This window comes from Salvia splendens, chromosome 1 (assembly GCF_004379255.2).
Source record: "Salvia splendens isolate huo1 chromosome 1, SspV2, whole genome shotgun sequence".
NCBI lineage: Eukaryota > Viridiplantae > Streptophyta > Magnoliopsida > Lamiales > Lamiaceae > Salvia > Salvia splendens.
The window spans coordinates 17,284,755-17,306,247 of NC_056032.1; the positions used below are offsets into that span (position 1 = coordinate 17,284,755).

The 21,493-nt window shown below is 38.4% G+C and overlaps 1 protein-coding gene across 1 annotated transcript; it reads left to right on the plus strand.

The window, feature by feature from the left end:
* The first annotated feature begins 16,748 nt into the window (after positions 1-16,748).
* Positions 16,749-20,810, plus strand: LOC121803769 (uncharacterized GPI-anchored protein At1g61900-like). The gene is made up of 7 exons (XM_042203382.1): positions 16,749-17,206; positions 17,620-18,471; positions 19,357-19,602; positions 19,706-19,720; positions 20,243-20,383; positions 20,476-20,523; positions 20,612-20,810. Exons 1-7 carry the CDS (start codon positions 17,173-17,175, stop codon positions 20,704-20,706), a joined length of 1,431 nt encoding a protein of 476 aa, XP_042059316.1. The 5' UTR covers positions 16,749-17,172; the 3' UTR covers positions 20,707-20,810.
* Positions 20,811-21,493: the final 683 nt, after the last annotated feature.

Genomic DNA, 21,493 nt, shown 5'->3' on the forward strand with positions numbered 1-21,493 from the left:
TCACATAATACACGTGTTTAGATCATCATGCAAACCATGCTCACATTCAACTTCTTTATTTCATCACATCATTTATTCATGAATTTCAACTTGAAAATCACATCACATCATCACGTAATTACATGCTCATGCATTATTTTGCCCAAACATCCTCATCATATCATCAATCTTATACATCATTCTCATATTTCATCAACAACTTAAAACATACCTCATTTTCCTTGGTTGAGCGTGATGCGTGGATGTTGAGCCTTCGTGACACTTCTAGTCAATAAGGGTTCACTAATTTAGACTTAAAGTGAAAGAAGACTCTCGGACTAGAGCGAAAGAACAAAGCTCTGATACCACTCTGTCACGACCGCCCATACTAGGGGTACCACAAACGCGGCGATCGTGACCGACATACATGGATAACGTTTTTTTAAAAGAAAATCCTAATTAACTTAAAGGAAGAAAGACATTTTAGTTTAAAGAAGTTTAAGATTAAAATTTTACTATTAATTAGAAAAGGCTTATAATAAATACTTTTAAAAGAAATAGCGGAGAAAATAACTTAAAGAAAACCAATTAACTTCTAAAGTAGACCATTTAATTTAATTCACGAAAACACCATTTTCAAAAGATAACGTAATTACTTGGTTAAAACCTAACACAACCATACATGTTCAAACACAGTACGAAAAGATTAAAGTCTTGAGACATAGTTTAAAATATAGCAGCGGAAAATAAGGTTTAAAGAGAGTCAAGGATAACGTCTATGTATGAAGACACAACGCATCCTAGATACTTAAGCCAGCTCAACATCCACCGCAACATCCCGCTCAACCTGCACATAAGAAAAATAATATGCAGGGCTGAGTACTTGTTGTACTCAATGGGCTCATGCCGAAAATATTTTAATAAGTTATGTCATCCATACCAGTGATCTCGAGTTTTATATAGTAAGAAATATCACGAGAAACACAAAAATTCAAGTCTGGCCAGACAAATTTATCTCCCCATTTTCCACATCAATCCATCAATCACAATCACAGTGCGACGAAAGTGTGGCCACACTATTCGTCCACGAGACCGGCCGACTAGCAAGGACGGCTCATGATCCCACCAGTGTACACAGTCTGATAGGGTTTGCGGCCCTACTCAGACCCGAATTCGTTTCACAACACAACCATATAGCCTAACGGAGTAAACTCATACGAACTAGGCATCAGGCACACAATCTCGTAATAAAAACAACATGGCATGACATAACAGTTAAACCACCCTTATAACGCCACATAGCATTTTCGGAAAAGTAAAGAGGTTTGAAAAGAAAGCCCACCTCGTTCGCTTAACAATTCACAACCCAACTTATGGCAACTCTCGTTCCCCGAGTTCACGAATACACAATCACCCTTGTAAATGACAACACAAGTCAGCCTTCCACAACAACGTTTTACTATGCATGTCCTATCGCTTCTCTCTCATCGTTTTTCTCAAATTCCCCAACCCAACATACGTCACAAAGGTGTAAAGACACACGTAACACATTCCAACTTATCACAAGTGATTACACCATTTAGACACGTTCCTTGGTCATACATGCATCATACAATACTTTTAAGCTTGAAACTAGGCGTCATTTTAACAAGGCAGAAAACTGACAGAACAAAGCGACCATTTTGTAAAAGTCCCTATAAATTCACCCGACCTCAAAAGAAGCTAAATTTTGGTCACAATACAGAGGACACATTCAAGTTCAACCATGAAAATTTTCACACCGAAATCACGTCATTTATCAGTTATATCACATATCAAACTCTCTGGTCGGAACATATAATTTCTGACAGCACTGCGCAGTTCATTTGAAAAATTCACCATAAATTCATCCAATGCCCAAAAAGGCTGAAACTTTAACAAGACTCAGAAGACACTTCAAATTTTCATATAGTTCAAGAATCACATCAATCGGAGGTCATTTGGTCAGTCAAACAGAAAACGAAATATTCTTGGCGAGAACACGAGTTTCTGGAGATTTGCGCAGTCAACTTCAAACATTTATTAAAAATTCATTTTTCGATAAAAAGGGCTGAAATTCACACGAGACACAGGAAACACCTTGAAGTTTACTCAGTAAAAAGTTCATGTCAAAATTCGTTCGTTTGATGGGTCAATTACAGATCATAAGTTACTGGTCGTGCACCACAGATTTCAGGTTCATAGTTCGAAAATAGGGTTTTCATCTTCCATCAAACAAACACCAATTTTTCATGCTTGAAAACACATAATCATGCTTTAAAGTTTCTCATACACATATTTGCACATAAACTCACATCATTCACCAAATATTACAATCCAACATCACATGATTTCAATCAGAAACACATAACCATCCAAGCTCTTATGAAATTACACTTTCCCACCGTTAAATTTTGCGATCTATCAATCCTACACCCACTACATGCATGTAGGACTCAAGAACATGGTTCAAACAAAAAGGATGAGGGAAAGTGAAGCAATTATACCTTCTTTGACGAAAACGGATCGGTAGGGACAAGAGACGATGCGATTCGTCGGAGACTCTTGGAAAAAAAGGCTTCAACGGATGCAAGAACAAGAATTTGATGGGGGATCTTTGGAGAGATTGTAGAGAGGGAGGGGAGAGGCGTGTGAGAGTGAGGGAGGGACGATTTTGTGAGGGAGAAATGGGGGCTAGGGTTTGTTTAGGTGGTATTTAAAGTCTAGGGTTATGTTTAATATTTAATTAATTAAGTAATTGTGGGGAAAATACAATTAAATAAATCCCACAATTAAAAGAATAAAATAGGCTTGTGGAGAGGGAGTAATTTCAAAAATTCCATGTAGCAGACAACAAGGAATTTATTTGGTATTTACTTGGAGAATATATTCATAACTTAGGAAATAAAAATAATGAATACAAGGAAACAAATAAATTAAATCTCCAAGTAGAAAAATAAGGTGAGGCCGAAAATAACTAGAGGAAAGCACAAGGAAATTATTTAAATCCTCAATTAAATAGAATAGGATTTGAATTTGGTAATTTCTTTATGGGAAAAGACTCACATATAATAGGTAACAATTAAATAAATTTCCACAAGGAAAAATAGGAGCATGGGGCGTGTGATATGGGTAAGAATTAAAAGGAAATATTCACATCCCCATTTAATTAGACATAGGAAATTAGTATGGTATTTAATTGAATAAAAAGGGATTCCACAAAATAGGAAACAAATAAATTCTCCCCTACAAATCATGAGGGGGGCCGAAAATTTGGCTTAAAAGGCCAAGGAATTGTTTCAACTCTTTATTTAAGTTGGGAGAAGAAATAAAATATGACATGATTTAATTGGATTCAATTCAAAGGAAGGGAGTCAACAAAGCACCTAATTAAATCAAAGAAATTAATTCATCCTCCCATTTTAAATAGGGGATTTTCGAAACTCCCAAGATGAATAGGCTAGAGTTCGAATTTCATGTGATACAATTTAGGGATCAATTGGTTTGGATTTAATTTGGATAAGAAAAATCCCAAAACAATTTATTAAATCCAAGAAATGAAATACTATCTCAATAATTAGAAAGGGCCGAAAATTTCAATGAATTGACTCGAAAAAGAATAAATGCATGATCCTATCAATTTTTTTTCCTCAATGGGAAAAATATAAAAACTCAAGCTCATCGTTCCACATCAACCACGACAATTTATTTCACATAAAGCACTTAATCACATATAACAAAAATCTCATATTCGAAAATTTCAAAAACATAAATAAAAGAGTCACAAAAGTTTGGGATGTTACACTTCATCCACCATTCTATCACTAGAACGATCATCTTACTTCTTGCAAGGAAACACATTCTCAAAAAATACAGCATTCCTAGATTCAACTATCGTTCTTTCAGCTACATCAGGTATAGCTGAATTATGAACTAAAAAACGATAGGTGTTGCTGTTAAGTGCATATCCAACAAAAACACAATCCACAGTTTTAGGACCAATTGTAACTAGTTTTGGAGGCGACACTTGTACCTTCGCTAAACACCCCCACACTTTAAGGTATGTATATGAAGGTTTCTTTCATTTCCACAACTTATAAGGAGTCATATCCCTTTCTTTGAGTGGAATTTTGTTCAGGATATGATTCGCTGTTAACACGGCCTCCCCCCCATGTTCTGGGATAAACCAGAATTAATCAACAGAGCATTCATCATCTCTTTAAGTGTTCGATTTTTCCATTCAGCAACTCCATTTGACTGGGGAGATTATGGAGCCGTTGTTTGGTGAATTATACCACTTGCATGACATAACTCTGCAAACGGGACTACATACTCACCACCTATATCACTTCGAACACACTTAATTCGACAATTAAGTTGATTTTCGGCTTCATTTTTGAAGTCTTTAAATGCTCAATTGCCTCATCTTTACTTCTTAATAAGTAAAGGTAACAATACCTTGTGCAATCATCTATAAATGTGATGAAGTGCTTTTTACCACCTCTAGTTTGCACAAATTTTAAATCACATACGTCTGTATGGATTAATTCTAGAGGTTTTGTGCTCCGTTCTACTGAGCGAAACTGTAGTTTGGTCATTTTTGCTTCAACACAGACTGCACATTTCTTTTGTGAGTTAAACTCGTGAACTTTTAGTAAATCAAGATTCACTAATCTTTTTATAGCATTTAGATTTACATATCCTAATCTACAATGCCATAAATCGGAGCACTCAAGCAAGTAAGAAGAAGAAGCATTCTTATTATCATTCACTTGATTCGGTACACGACCCTTGGACATTACATTGAGTTTGAACAAACCATTGGAAAGATAACCTTTTCCAAGGAAAGTACCAAACTTAGATAAAACAAACTTGTCAGAATCAAACACTAGCTTAAAGCCATGACTAACAAGCAAGCTACCAGAAACAAGATTTTTACGGATGTCTGGGACATGCAGCACATCCTTCAGCTTCAGCTCACGACCAGATGTCATTAAAAGCTTCACTTCACCCATGCCAACGACTTCAGACGAGTCTTGGTTGCCCATGTGGAGCTTCTTCCCTTCGACTTGCTTGTAGGTTGAAAATTGGCTACGATCGGAGCACACATGCACAGTAGCTCCGGTGTCAACAAACCAAGTCTTTGGATTGTCAATGTGGTTCACTTCAGAAACCACAGCAACCAGATCATCATCGTTGAAATCTCTCTCGACCATTTGAGTACTCTTCTTGAATTTCATCTTCTTAGGCTTTCGACAGTCCTTCGCCATGTGGCCCGGCTTATCACAGTTGAAGCAGTTGCCTTCAAACTTTCTGCCAACAGTTGCCTTCCATTTGCCCTTATCTTTTGCCCTCGGGCGGGGACGTTTGGAGGATTGTCCCTTCTCCATCTGATTTGCCTTGGCGACATCTGACCCTTCCGACTTCTGATGGTACCGCCTATTGTCCTCTTCAATATGAAGACAGACTATTAGGTCTTCTGTCGTCATCTCCTTTCTCTTGTGCTTTAGATAGTTCTTGAAATCCATCCAGCACGGAGGAAGCTTCTCGATCATTGAAGAAACAATGAACTGGTCTGGTAGGGCCATCCCTTCAGCGTGGACATTGTGGACTATGATTTCAACTCTTCAGCTTGCGCCACCACTGAACGAGAGTCCACCATCTCGTAGTCCAAAAACTTTGCGACTACATATTTCTTTGTACCGGCGTCCTCGACACGATACTTCTTGTCAAGAGCCTCCCACAACACTTTGGAGGTTTTAGCTCCGGCAAAGACAGAATAGAGACTATCCTCTAAGCCGTTCAAGATATAATTTTTGCACAAGAAATCTCCTTGATGCCAAACATCATAGGCAGCTCGAACATTAAAGTCCGTCTCTTCCTCGGGTACAGTTGGAGCATCCTCCTTGAGAAAGTTGGCAACACCCAACGTAGTTAGGTAGAACAACATCTTTTGTTGCCAACATTTGAATTCTGAGCCCTTAAATTTTTCAGGCTTCTCAGCTTCAGCCATGACCCTTGAGGTCAAAACAGGTGCCAACATTGAGGTGTTAGCGGCAGCAGAAGACGATCCAGTAGTGTTGTTTCCGTTCGCTCCAGCTTCGGTCGACATGATTTCAGCAAGAGTACAATATTTCGTCTTGCGATTGTTGGAAATATTGCAGCCTTTACAGGGGCAACCGTTGCTATTACAAAAGAACACAAACTGGAAGGTAAATGTAACAATATAAATTACAACGAACGTAAAGAGATGCAAACTATATTATTCTTCAAGTCGAGTCGAGGTGACCCTCTCTCCGCAAGACGAAATACGCCCCGGCTAGTGCTCACGGATTGGCGTAATGTCCCCAAAGATGAAACGACTTTCCTCCTATCGAGTTGAAGCACCTCAAACTCGTAGACTCCGGCGAACTTAAATTGGAAGCAAGAACCGAGCAATGCAATGCTCCTAAGATGCACACTAGAATGTAGAGAGTAGAGAGAATATTTGTTGTTGGTGTTCTCATCTCCCAAAACTCCGTCTATTTATAGGATATGTGTGCCTACATGAAGAGTCATGGCATTTAAGGCATCCCATAATACATTTGGAGGTTACACAATATGAAAAGTCAAAGGTTTGACCACATCAAAAGTTCCCTCATTTTACACGTTTTTTCGTATGTTACACCTCAACTTATTTGGTTGAAGATCATAGTGAAATAGACTTTATGTTATGGCATTGCCATTTCGTAAGACAAACTTACCTAAAGTAGATTGATATATGTGCCTCAGAATCCCTATCCTTTTTTTTTTCGAATTTTAAGTTCCTATTGAATTTATAATTGTTAACCTAGATTCCATGATTAGGAGTACTGATGGAGTATATCATAACCTACGTAGTACTAATGTTTTTCTAAATCAAATAAAAATTAAAATCTAGCTACATAAATTTACAAAAATCGGCAAAACCATGTTTTCTTGATATTAATCTTATACAAAAATATAAATAAAATAGAAATATATTAGCCATAGGATTAAAGCTAAGAAATATAACAAACTCGTGATTCTCTAATTTATTTATTAATAATATATTTACAAAATTATACTATTTGTCTCATAAAAATAGATCACTTTTGAAATGACATTGGTTTAATTTGCAATGCACAATTGAAAAAGTAAGAGAAAGATTTCAAAGAAAAAATTGATTGAAGTATATAGAATAGATTTTCTAAAACCAAAGTTGATATGTTCATGTGATGGACCAAAATGACAAAAATAGTCTATTTTTTCGAGACGGAGTTATAAATTTTAACAAAAAATAACTAAATTACTTCTTGAAAATTTTCAAAAAATGTTAGAGCCCCCTCACCAAACCACATAGTTTTCGCCTCTGCTCTTTTTTTTTAACAACATAGTTTTGCCTCAGCTTTTTTTATTTTTTTAAGATGATCACTATTTAATATTTATAGTAACTTGAACATTCTATTTATTTTTTGTTATTTTTGATAAGTTGAAATGCTCAAGCTAAAGAGTGGCTAGTCGAAAGTAAATTAGAAAAAGTCCGGCATAAAACCAAACTAACAAAGAATAGCAAAAACAGAAGCTAAACACCATATAAACTTCTATTTATTGTATGGAGGAGAATCATTTTACCAAATAAGTAAAGTTGCGCTTCTTATCTGTTGGAGGGGAAGTGTCACCCCTGATTAAAAGTATAATCTATTTATAAAAATATTAATTGAACATATTATTTTTATAAAACATTATATTTTCATTAAATTTGAGAGGGAAACATAAATATCGGGACAGAGACTTGGAATGCTTGTTTGTTTTTTTCTAGTGGCATTAGAAAGTTGTTACAATGTAAGGTTAGTTTCCATACATCTATTAGAATCAACGAAGAACTCTACCATATAGTGGAAACTATTTTTAGTGGAGTTGACTCATGATTATATGTGGTTTGTGCGTAAATAATAGTCAAAACAGCAAATTAATTAATTTTGCTATTGGAAATCCACGAAAATACAGATTCTCTACTCAAGTGGCAAATGGATAAATCAGCACAACTATATATTACTCCGTATTTACTAGAAGACATAATTTCTATTATACTATAGAATTTGGACGTCGAGATTTCAGTTGAAAGATTTCATAAAATATGCTTTAGAATTGAAAGATATGGAAGAATCAATAAAATAGGAATGATATTACTTACCATACAAAAAGGGAAGTTAATGGGTCGACAAAATAGGGAAGGCTTATAAGCGATGAAGTACCAAAACTAACCTTTTTACATGTAAAATAATATTTTAATTGATTTTTTGTTTGTCAATGTGGCACAATCAGGTGCATTTATTTCATAGATCGGTTGGGTATTGTTGGTGGGATATTGTAAACTCAATATTAGTTGTTTTTTAAGTGCTTCCCGTATTCGTATTCATATGGTAAATATTTTTAAAAACAAAACATTAGTTTATTGGATCTTGTGATCTAATGGTTAGATTAATGCTATGTGTTATCTAATAACGTAGATTATTAGTTTAATAATGTAACTTAGCTAATAATGTATACTAATTTAGTAAAACAATGTAAGTATTTTAGTCTAATAATGTAGATTATTTAATAATGTAGCATCTTAGTCTAATAACGTAGTTTATCACAACCATCCAATCTAATAATACAAAAACTGAGATTTGTGCTGTGTTTTATATTAAGGAGGTGTGAGGACCCTAATACACTATATATATATATATATAGTGTATTAGACCGTTAGAAACTTCAAATCAAATGCAAACTCTAAATTTATATAAACTTCAAATTATGGTCTGGACCGTTAGAAAATGTCAACAGATGATAAAATAGTAGCAACAGAAAATGTCAACACAGTGTCAACGGTTGATACTGTGTTGATATTGTGTTGACATTTTATGTTGCTACTATTTTGTTATCTGTTGATATTTTTTAACGTTCCAGATCATAGTTTGGAGTTCGTACAATATATGAGTTATACATATGTATATAGATATAGATATATTTATCTTTGTATATTCCTTTTTGTACCACACGGTTTCGTATGTAACAATTCTAATTTTTATCCTTCAAAAATCTAGTTAACTACATAGCCAACTGATGAGGCTCGTTTCATGTATGTATTTTGTGGTAAAACTACATCAAATTCTGTAACTAACGTCCAATTTTGAGCCAGGTGTGTGTGAAAATCCACCATATTCTGAAAAAGGAACAAATCAGTTGGGCGGATGAACGGATCAAGGAAAGAAGGCAAAAAACTGCGGCATTGAGTTGATCAAGTCAGAATCAAATGGAGCTAGCAGGAGTTTCCGCATGGGAGATAGAGCTGAGGACCCCACCATAAAGTGAAGGATAGGAATGACATTTTGGAGAGGATGCTACCCTAGGGATCAGAGCCCTGCGATTCTCTATATAAATTAAGTCCAACACAAGAAGGAGGAGGTCCCAGTCGGAGGTGAAAGGGGGGTCTCACATGCATTCTTAGAATATCTTTAGGAATTCAGCTCTCTTCTAGGCTGAAATCGGAGCTCTTTTACTTCATCTTCCTGATTTCCGTCACACACACACTTGGTCCTCTTTTAGTTTAGTTTACGTCATAGTTTGATGTTGGTTTTCTGCATTTTAATCGTTCAGTTCTTGCTATTCCGCTTCGAGAAGAAGCGATGAAACAATTTCATGTTTTCGTTGTTTATTTTCAGTTTACTTTTGATGTTGTTGACTCTTTGATGTTTTGATTAAGTAAATTTGAAGTTATGATTTCGATTCCAGTGTTATGTCCTGTTTCCATGCATGAATTTTCTGATCTGCTTTCGGTTCCCATTTTATGTCGCATATCTTAGCTCATAATGTTTTGTTATGCTTCGATTTGTTTGGATCTGAGTTTTCTGTTTAAGTTCATTTCTAGTTGTGAAGGAAATCACGAGTAATCTGTTTAGGATGTTTAGATCTAGTAGCTAATGTTTTATTTCCGTATGATTATGGGTTAGTTTCTTGCGCACGTAGTCGTAGTTTAGATCTTAGGAGTAGATTTAAGTTTATGAGTTGTCATGATGTTTCGTCTTTCGTAACTTTTCAGATCTGCTTTTATTCTATTTTTCATGTTGATTTTGTGAAGAAGATGAAGTTGTTAAAAAGTTTTAACTTTATTGTACACTTTGTATGGTACTGACAGTCCCCAGTTTATTCTATTTGTCCATTTTGAGAAAGTTTAGGTGAGTTGATCAAATAGATTTAGTTAAACTTATTAAGTAGATCAGTTTAGTTAGTTTATTTTTCTCAAGTCAAGCCACAACGATAAAAGAGAAGATGATGAGAGACTAGAAAGATGCAATCTTTTTACCAACCATTGATGGAGGAGCTTCCAACGACTGTGACACGTGTATGAGATGTTAGACGACTCGTCGACAAATGCGATGGTATCACAGAGTTGGAGCACGAACAACTTTGTCATGCAGAATTCGCCCGTACCATCTTCCTTCTTACTTCAAGCAAAACAATTTCTCTAGTAGGGATGTAGGGATTGCATATGAACTATAGAGGAGAGAAAAAAAAAGATACTAGTAATATAAGGATTGGTGGCTTTGGAGGTTAGCATGGTGTGAAGCAGTCTTGCCAGAAAATTCCAGAATAAATAATAATGTTCTCTTAAAAATCATACATCATGCCCTGTCACATTGTTCCTTGGGCAAGACGGGGTGGAAAATATACTAAAAGAAAGCTTTTATATACGAGTATTTATAAATCCATGAATCACATATTGATTTTTTTCGTGATCTTATATAGTCGGTTGACGTATTTGGATTTTGCATGGTTTTAGAGGGTTGTCTTGGATGATTTTGATTATATTTCTATATTTTGGCATGTTTACATGTTTGTTGAGAAATGATAGAAAATGGATTAGAAAATGTACACAAAATATGTGGATGTGCAGCAGCCTTGTTTGAGTCAATGTTTCTCGCGATTTTGAAGTTTGATAAACCTCTAATGCATATCATTCTCTTCGTCTTCGAAAGAGCTTCGCGTGGATATATTGCACGCCTCAATAGAAGCTCTGTAGAGAAAGTTATGACTGATACAAAAACTGCTCGCTGTGCAGAAGCCTTCAACCCGACGGCCGACCCGTAACCCGAACGGGTCAGCCCGCCTAACCCGACAATCCGAACGGGTCAGCCCGAATGGCCCGATTTTAAATTCGGGCTGCGAAATTACAACCCTAACTCTGTATTTTTATCGGGTTATTCGGGCCGGCCTGCGGGTTCCGGGTTACGTTGATATCCCTAGACAGAATTGAAAAAATAGGTTTTAGTTTGAGGTAAATGGTTGGAGACGGCCTAAGCCGCAACTCAATTTCATAATCAAAATGGGTTTGAGTTTGTGGTAAATGGTTGGAGACGGCCTAAGCCGCAACTCAATTTCACAATCATCATTTACACAGAGAAGTCCATAGGCATAGAGAAGAAAGCTTAAGCTGTGCTGTAGTTTCAAACTTTATCCCCATAAAAATCATTCATCTCAACTTTCCCAAATTCGTCTAGGGTTATCCCCCGTTTTCTATTGTCACTGCTCATTCAGTTAATTTTACTATATGGATTCGTGGGGCGTGGTTTTGGAGCCTTGAATCTGCTTCATTTATGATGACTGATCTCGTGAATTTCAGCCGATTCCGATTCCGATTCTCCAGGTATTTTAGGGGAGCCACATTTTTTTTTTCGGTTGAGCACGCAGTTCTAGGTCTTGTGAATTTCTGTTTGTGAGCTTGCGTTGATTTGGTAGTTAGTGCTGGATCTTATGTGGTGTGTCTAAGCTGCATTTTAGCTCTTATTATGTGCTTTGAATTTCTTCTGAGGAATTGTTCCAGTGGTTTAGGGTTGTGGATTTCCTCATTTTGTTTGGGAAGTGATGAATCCGCGAATTTCTGACGTTAGTGAATGCTGGAAAAAACGGATCACGACACAGAGAATTTACGTGGTTCGATTTACTGAGGTAAATCTACGTCCACGGGAAGAAAAGAGGGCAGAGTTGTATTGCTTGATCTGGGATTACAGCTTACAACACAGACTTGCTATATGATGTTTTATCTCTAGAGAGCTTAACCCTTTTCTATCTGATCTAAGTTCTATTTATACATTGAACTAAGATCGTGGCTTGCATCACCACTAATGATGGTTGTGGATGTCGTGGAGGTCATGGAGGTCCTGCATGTAGCGTAGGTCGTGGCCTACGATCGTGGCCTGAGCTGACACCACGTGGTAGTGGGTGTGTTGGAAGTTGTGGAAATCCTGTATGGGTCCACTAACTCCTTGTTCGGTCGAATACTGAGACCGAACTGCTTTGGTTGCCGATCTGAGAGTAGAGCTTGATGCTCGGTCGAATACTGAGACCGAACTGCTTTGGTTGCCGGTCTGAGAGTAGATCTTGATTGGTTGGCTTTTACCGAGCTGTAGGCTGAGGCCGAACTCTTTGGTAATGCCGAACTCATACTCTTCCTTGGGCTTTGGGCTGATGGGCCGTCATTGCTGTTGGGCTTATTTAGTACGCACCCCATCACTACCCCCCCCGAAGGGCGAAGTGAATCACTTCGGCGAAGTGAGTCACTTCGGCATTCTGGATAAAGGCAAGGGGGGGGGCTGATGTCAGGGGACGTGCCTTGCACGTGACTGTGACTATGAGCGAGCAAGATCAGCAGATGCTTATTGCAGAGACTCTTCATCGCCGAGGGGTTAGAGCTTCTGGGGCTCGCGGAAGAGGTGTTGGGTCGAGGATAGCATCTCGTCGACCTGCTTATTCTTCATCTGCTCGGAACAACCGAACTCGGCTTCCAGAGGATTTTGCAGATAGGTGGCTCAACTTTAGCAACCCCGGACAGTAGAATAGTCCTTTGTAATAGCGTAACGCCATTTTGTAGGGTGGCGGAGTTGTATGCCGAACAAGATTTGAAAAATGAAATTTTGTTTTCGCTTCTAACACTGTATTTACAGCTTAGCGAAAAAATTTCATCGTACTTGTCCTCGGTCTTATGAAGTAAACTTCTTTGACCGGACTCGTCTTTGGTCTGATGAAATAAACATCTTTGACCGGACTCGTCTTTGGTCTGATGAAATAAACATCTTTGACCGGACTCGTCTTTGGTCTGATGAGATAAACATCTTTGACCGGACTCGTCTTTGGTCTGATGAAATAAACATCTTTGACCGGACTCGTCTTTGGTCTGATGAAATAAACATCTTTGACCGGACTCGTCTTTGGTCTGATGAAATAAACATCTTTGACCGGACTCGTCTTTGGTCTGATGAAATAAACATCTTTGACCGGACTCGTCTTTGGTCTGATGAAATAAACATCTTTGACCGGACTCGTCTTTGGTCTGATGAAATAAACATCTTTGACCGGACTCGTCTTTGGTCTGATGAAATAAACATCTTTGACCGGACTCGTCTTTGGTCTGATGAAATAAACATCTTTGACCGGACTCGTCTTTGGTTTGTGTTCTAATTTGGCGATTTTTGTTGCCGGGATCGAACTTTCCCTTGTCCTAATTCGGCGAGTTTTATCGCGTGGATCGGACTTTCCCAGTTAACCGAAGTGGTCTTATGCAGTAAACCTCTTTGACTAGACATGGTCGTCCTCGGTCTTATGAGGTAAACTTCTTTGACCGAACTTGGTCGTCCTAATTCGGCGAGGTTTATCGCGTGGATCGGACTTTCCCTTATTGCAGTTCGTTTCAGACGAAGTGCTTATTTCTTAAGCCGAATTGTGGTCTTGTATCTTCCTGAGAAGCTTGGACTCACAATCGTTGGCTTATTGCAGTTCGTTTCAGACGAAGTGCTTGTTAAGCTGAATTGTGGTCTTGTATCCTCCTTGGAAGCTTGGACTCACAGTCGTTGGCTTGTTGCAGTTCGTTTCAGACGGACTGCTTGTTAAGCTGAATTGTGGTCTTGTATCCTCCTTAGAAGCTTGGACTCACAATCGTTGGCTTATTGCAGTTCGTTTCAGACGAACTGCTTGTTTAAGCTGAATTGTGGTCTTGTATCCTCCTTAGAAGCTTTGACTCACAATCGTTGGCTTGTATATGTTCTAAGAAGGGGATCAGCCTTCGAAGAACAAGATACCTCAGTAACATTTGTAAGAGACGACACGCACATAGACAGACAAAACGCACAGACAAAACGCAGAGAGACAAACAAAGACCAAGCAAACCAAAGAAAGCACATTGACCGAACAGGACTCAAGATTGACTGACCGGACTGTCTCTTACAAATGGAACTTTTTGAGGTTGGAAACGTACCATGTTCGGGGTACTTGTGCTCCTGACACGTGAGTCAATTTGTAAGACCCTTTGCCGAGGACTTCTGACACCCGATATGGACCTTCCCATGTGGGTTCGAGTTCGTCCAGCTTTTCTGCTCGGCTTACTTCGTTGTTTCTCAAGACGAGATCTCCCACTTGAAATTGCAGCTTTTTCACCCTTTGGTTATAATACCGGGCTACTTGCTCCTTGTACTTGGCTGCTTTTATGCAGGCCAATTCTCTTCTTTCTTCGGCAAGATCTAGTTCGGCTCTCAGTCCGTCACCATTCATTTCTGAGGAGAAATTGAGTTCGGGGACTGGGTATGCCGATCTCAACCGGAATCACGGCTTCAGTGCCGTACACCATCGAGTTCGGCTCCGGTGTGACTTCGGTCATTTCGCCTGCCTCTGACTCCGGCTGCTGTGATTGCTATGCTTGATGGTGCCGAACTGATTGCTCGGCACTTTTAAGCGCAATCTGCGAACACACTTGCTCTTTTTCGATCACCTCGGATGACCGCTATCCTTCCTTTGGTGGGGAAGGTGTTCGGCGAGGAAGCCTCTGATCGCTATGATCGGGCTTCTTTTTGTCTTCTCTAGATGAGCTGTCTAAAGACCGTTTTCGACGGTCTGCCTCATCGGCACGAGAAAACTTGTCCGCAATGTCCCACATCTCTTGAGCTGTTTGCGGACTGCATTCCACGAGCTTTCTGTAGAGAGCTCCGGGCAGGATTCCATTTTGGAATGCCGAAATGACAAGTAGATCATTGAGATAATCTACTTGTAGGCATTCCTTGTGGAACCTCGTCATGAAGTCGCTGATCTTTTCGTCACGACCTTGACGTATAGAAAGCAGCTGAGCCGAAGTGCTTCGGGCTTCCGCTTTCTGAAAGAACCTCCTGTGGAAAGCATCCATTAGATCTCGGTAAGATCTAATGCTGCCTTGGGGGAGGCTATCGAACCACCTTCTCGCGTTCCCGATAAGCAGCTCGGGGAACAGCTTGCACATATGGACCTCATTGAGACCTTGGTTCGCCATATTATACTGATAGCGTCCCAGGAAGTCATGAGGATCCACCAACCCGTCATAAGTCATCGACGGAGTTCGGTAGTTCTGTGGAAGGGGAGTTCGGGTGATATCGTCCGAGAACGGAGTCTTCAATGCTCCGTACATGGCGAACCCGACATCTCTTCGGTATGGAGGAGATGGAGATCTCCTGTGATTCCGGTACCGAGGAGGAACAGGAACATGTCGGGGTTGAGGATTCTTCTTCCTGGAAGACACGGCACTACTGCGGTAGTGACTTTCATGTCTGGATGAGGAAGGAGAATCCACCGTTTTCGTCTTCGGCTCTTGGCTCTTTTGCAGGAAGGCTAAGAACTCATCCTGCTTCTCAGCCAAGAACAGCTTGACAGCCTCATTCAAATCAGGCTGCTGGGAAGACTCGGTGTGTGGACCTTTTGAGCGGCTTGTTCCTTCATCGTGAAAACTGGAAGTAGATGTCTCCCGAGGCTGTTTTCCGGACCTGCGGGCTGGATTAGCTTCCTCATGGTTTTCACGAACGGTATTACGGGTAGTATGTGATCTGGTATGCATTTTTTTGGGGTGGAAAAAGGGTCAAAAATTCGCTTTATCACAAATTTGGTTCTCTGTTTCCCACAGACGGCGCCAGTGATGAATCCGCGAATTTCTGACGTTAGTGAATGCTGGAAAAAACGGATCACGACACAGAGAATTTACGTGGTTCGATTTACTGAGGTAAATCTACGTCCACGGGAAGAAAAGAGGGCAGAGTTGTATTGCTTGATCTGGGATTACAGCTTACAACACAGACTTGCTATATGATGTTTTATCTCTAGAGAGCTTAACCCTTTTCTATCTGATCTAAGTTCTATTTATACATTGAACTAAGATCGTGGCTTGCATCACCACTAATGATGGTTGTGGATGTCGTGGAGGTCATGGAGGTCCTGCATGTAGCGTAGGTCGTGGCCTACGATCGTGGCCTGAGCTGACACCACGTGGTAGTGGGTGTGTTGGAAGTTGTGGAAATCCTGTATGGGTCCACTAACTCCTTGTTCGGTCGAATACTGAGACCGAACTGCTTTGGTTGCCGATCTGAGAGTAGAGCTTGATGCTCGGTCGAATACTGAGACCGAACTGCTTTGGTTGCCGGTCTGAGAGTAGATCTTGATTGGTTGGCTTTTACCGAGCTGTAGGCTGAGGCCGAACTCTTTGGTAATGCCGAACTCATACTCTTCCTTGGGCTTTGGGCTGATTGGCCGTCATTGCTGTTGGGCTTATTTAGTACGCACCCCATCAGGAAGTAATAATTTTTTAGTAATAGAGTGATGCGAGATAATAGATTGAAGTTTATGGTTTTCGATTCCTCCCTGGATTTGGGTTTGATATAGTATTAATTTGTTTGCGATCTTGGCTTTCTTATTTTGGGGTTTCCAGTGACTCAGAATCTAAGATTTAAGATTTTATTAAGAGCACTTATGCTTTTCTTCTGTTTTTTAGTATTTTATTACTTATAATAGATGATTGTGAATTTTGGTTATATTTCAGTAAATATGTTAAAATTTATGTAAGGCATAAAGTCAAGGATTATCAGCCGAGAAGAGTAGCAGCTAGAAAATGAATTCTCATGATAACATATTTTGGTTTATGTTGTCAGATTAGTTGTTTACGGTCTCTTGTTTCCCTTTTTATTAATGTGTTTATATGTCGGTTTGTATGATCGTTTGAACTTATCTTTGCTGGAAATTGTTTTGCAGGTATCAGTGTACTGATTTTGATACCCCTTATTTATAACTGTTAACAACTCTGGAGGTTATATCACAACTCTCCATGTTGCCTGACGGTTAGGGGGTCTTATGGATGGTGTTAAGACAGCTACGCGGCTCAAGGGTAAGAGATATCGTATTCTCTGCATAATTTTGGTCTTAACTATCTAATTTGCAGATTTACATGACCTAAGACTGATATAAGAATGTCATTCGTACTTCTATCCCAGCATATGCTACTGTGCATGTGCATCTCATAAATTTCTTATATTGTGAACAATCAAATGACTTTAAGAATTTTTTGCATCTTGATAGCTGGACAGGTTTTGTAAATGATGTAATTCTTTGGTTGTTTCTTATGTATATCAATGTTGTCAATGGCTTATGGTGGTCTGCCCACAAAATATATATATACATTTCAAAGATACATGTGAGCCTGCGCTTCGTGCTATACTATACAGTGACATAAAATGTTGAGTTATTAAACATACAACATACAATCTTGCGATTGTAAATACATGTTTCTTATGGTTGCAGGCTCTTGGTGTTGTTGGCTGATACAGTTTGCTATCTGGCTGTGTAACATTAGTGATGTGCTGGCGCTGAAGATGCTAGCCCCCAGTGATGTCTCTTCAGCATCTTTGCTTGCTAGCCCACCTAAAAGTGGTATTTTTAAACCCATTGACGTATCACCAGCTGTCATTCCACATTATTCATTCCCTGGTGGTTCTTTGCCTCCAATGTATCCCACCTATCCAACCACCTACGAGCCAATCTTGACTGGACGGTGCCCTGTAAATTTTTCTGCCATTTCAAGTATCATGGAGATCACAGCGTCGGACTGCATCCACCCATTAGCAGGAGTAGTAGCAAATGTTATATGCTGCCCTCAGTTCAATAGTTTGCTTCACATATTCCAGGGATTCTACAGTACCAGTTCTGATAATCTAATTTTACAAAATGCAGTCGCAGACGATTGTTTTAAAGATATTGTCAGTATATTAGCGAGCAGAGGAGCAAACAATTCAATACCAATAATATGCTTTGCGAAATCTACGAATCTGACTGGTGGCACTTGTCCTGTGAAGGACGTAACCACTTTTGAGAAAACTGTGAACACAAGCAAATTATTGGATGCTTGCAGTACAATTGATCCTCTTAAGGAATGCTGTCGGTCGATTTGTCAGCCGGTTATAATGGAGGCTGCCCTCGAACTATCTGGAGCTCAATCATTCACGAATGATAATAAAGATGCAGTTGGACTTTCTAATCACGTTAACATAATTAGTGATTGCAAAGGAGTGGTTCTTTCATGGATTTCAAGGAAACTTCCTCATGAAAATGCAAACAAAGCATTCAGAATATTGTCTGCTTGCAAGGTTAACAAAGGTGTGTATCAGGCTGATATATATTGCAATGCTTGATGGGGAGCTTGTATTCAGAGGCTTCTTATTTTCATCTTGTATCAATATTCTAATTCTTGCTGATACTTTTCATAAGTAATCTTACCATTAAAATACCCGGTGATTATTCACTACTCAGATCATCAATTTGCTTATAAGCTTATGAATTTGATCAAATCTTTGAATGCTCTTGGGTGATTGAAGGCCTTCATATTATACTCCCTGAACCTTAAACTTAAAATGAGTATTTCATTATGCTTTTTTATGGTTTTCTTATGATTTATTACATCATAAGTTCTTTTTTTTTAAATTACAAATAAACTCCAATAGAAAGGAGGAAATTACAATTGATGTCAAGAGGGCTCGAACTCAGCACTTCTTACAATAATGTCTAAGTTCATTGCCGCTAGGACAAAGGCTCTGGACTTATTACATCATAACTTCAATGTGCCTATTCATGCTTGATTTGGTAGCTTCATTTTATTCTCATAAAGCTAGCTTTTTGTGAAGCATGGATGCTTAGATTTAGTAATGTATCTATATGGCAAAGTTATACATGATGCTGCCCTAGATTCATAATTTCTCATGTATGAAACCATTTCTGGAATGGAAAACTGAAGTAAATGAAATGAATAAGAGTCGCATGATTAAATGAGTGGCATGTAAATCAATCTCTCACAGCGCAAAAATAATATCAGATTTACCAAATGAGGAATATGATTCTTCGACTGGTTAGTTCAACGACTATGCAGAAATCTTGAATTTCTATATTGCTTTACTTAGAGCCATTTTTCACTTTCATGTTAGTTCATAAATAATTAAGATTCTTGGTTGTATGACACCAGGTTATTGATTCTTTCCTTGTGTGCAGCTTGTCCTTTGGAAATGAAATACCCAATAGAGGTAATTGATGCATGCCGCAATGTTGCTGCACCGAGTCCATTATGTTGCAGCTCACTAAATACTTACATAGCAGGGATACAGAAACAAATGCTGATAACGAACAAGCAAGCAATTATATGTGCAACCATGTTTGGCGCCATGCTACAGAAGGCTGGAGTGATGACAAATGTTTATGAGCTTTGTGATGTGGACTTAAAAGACTTTAGTCTCCAAGGTGAGAATCTGAATTGTTTCCACTATGCAGTTTCTTATGATGATGTGGTCGGTCATATGCTAATAAGTTCTCTCTTATCTGTTTCTGTGCTTCGTTGGAGCAGCGTATGGACCTGAAGGTACATAAAGCCACCCTTTCTATGTTCTGTTTTGCCAAATAGTTTATACATGATGTTTTATATAGTAATAGAAATTGCATCTCGTTGGTATAATCTCATCATATAGTATAAGGGATTGATGGCTTCAGTCATACTTATCATATGGTCACGGATTCTGATTTCAAGATTTACATAAGCTCAGTTACCGGGCTACTTCAGTTTCATTCGTATTTGGAATATAAATGCATATTCCCTTCTAGTAATTGAACACGTCCACTGAGGTTTGAGCTTGATGGAAAAAACCCTCTAATGTTTCAAGATATTTTTAAAAGAGACTTATTGCGTACACATAAACCATTTACCAAAATAATAGACATTGTAAACCATTTATATCGTATAACTCTTGCGTTCTAGCCATACCAAAGAAAACTCGAGCAATACAATACTTTTATTTTCTGTGGTGTTTATATATTGCCTATTTGTCTTCCACTATAATTTAGTTCATGTGTTGGTGAAATAATTTTGCTGTGACCAATTTTGTAGGATGTTTGCTCGGGAGCCTTCCTGCAGACATGATATATTATAACTCGTCTGGATTCAGCTTCACTTGTGATTTACGGGACAATATTGCAGCACCATGGCCATCATCATCGTCCATCACATCAATGTCACTTTGCGCTCCTGGTAACCAGTTTTTTTCATCAGTCACTAGATCAATCTTTCCGTTTAATCTGTTCAAATGAACATTCTATAAAAAGTTCTGTTCGCATATACAGAGATGTCATTGCCTGCACTACCTACATCGCAGAATTTGGGCAATCCTGGTGCGTATTTCTCTTCATCAATCATCTCAGCATAGTTTCTTTTTGTTTTGTGATTCTAACACTTGAATAATTATGTTGTCGACCACAGGGTACCGAGGAGTCGGTGCGGATCTCTTTGTTTCCATTCTTTCGATTTTTGCCAGTACAATACTGTTTAGCTTATCTGTGAGCCTTTCTGTGTGAAGAAGGGTTTAAATTTGTGTCTTGTGATGGGAAGAGAGGTGTATATGTAAAGCTTGTTTCATGTATAGTAGTAATAGATTTGTTTCTCTTTCTTTTCATTGTTCCTTTTTTTTTGTTTTATGACATCATTTTTACTTTTGTTTTTCAATTAGTTATTCTCTTATACTACTCCCTCCGTCCTATAATAGATTTCATACTTTTCTTTTTAGTTTACTCCACAAAAAATGTCACATTTCTTTTTTTTAAAGCTCTCTCTGACATTAATATAAATATATTACTATTTTCTCTCACCACCTAATACACAAAACAATACCTCCTAAAATCCCGTATCATTCTTCAAGCATGCAATCTATTATGGAACGGAGGGAGTACTGTTTTTTATTCACCACAGTTGATATATTCGTACTTAAAGCCAGCAAAAAATGAGCTATTTTTTCTTCTTACATAATCAACCATTTGAATTCATCTCCATTTGTAAACATGGAAATTTGTCATCTCAAAATATGGTATCCTCAAAATGATTTTTACTATCGTTTAGGTTACATTTATAATTCAAAAAATTCATTTGGAAATCAGAAACAGTCCAACAATATTAGCAACTTCTCAAACCAGGATTCACCAATTACTTTTGAAAACAAGTACTAAACCTAAACAACCTTCATCCAATTTCTCCCTATCCTGTTTGTCTTATATGATTTCCCAATCTTCATCGTTGAAATCTTCATCCAATTTCACCCACTCCTCGTCCTCATCAACTTCGACATTTTCGGAATTGCTCTGGTAGTCT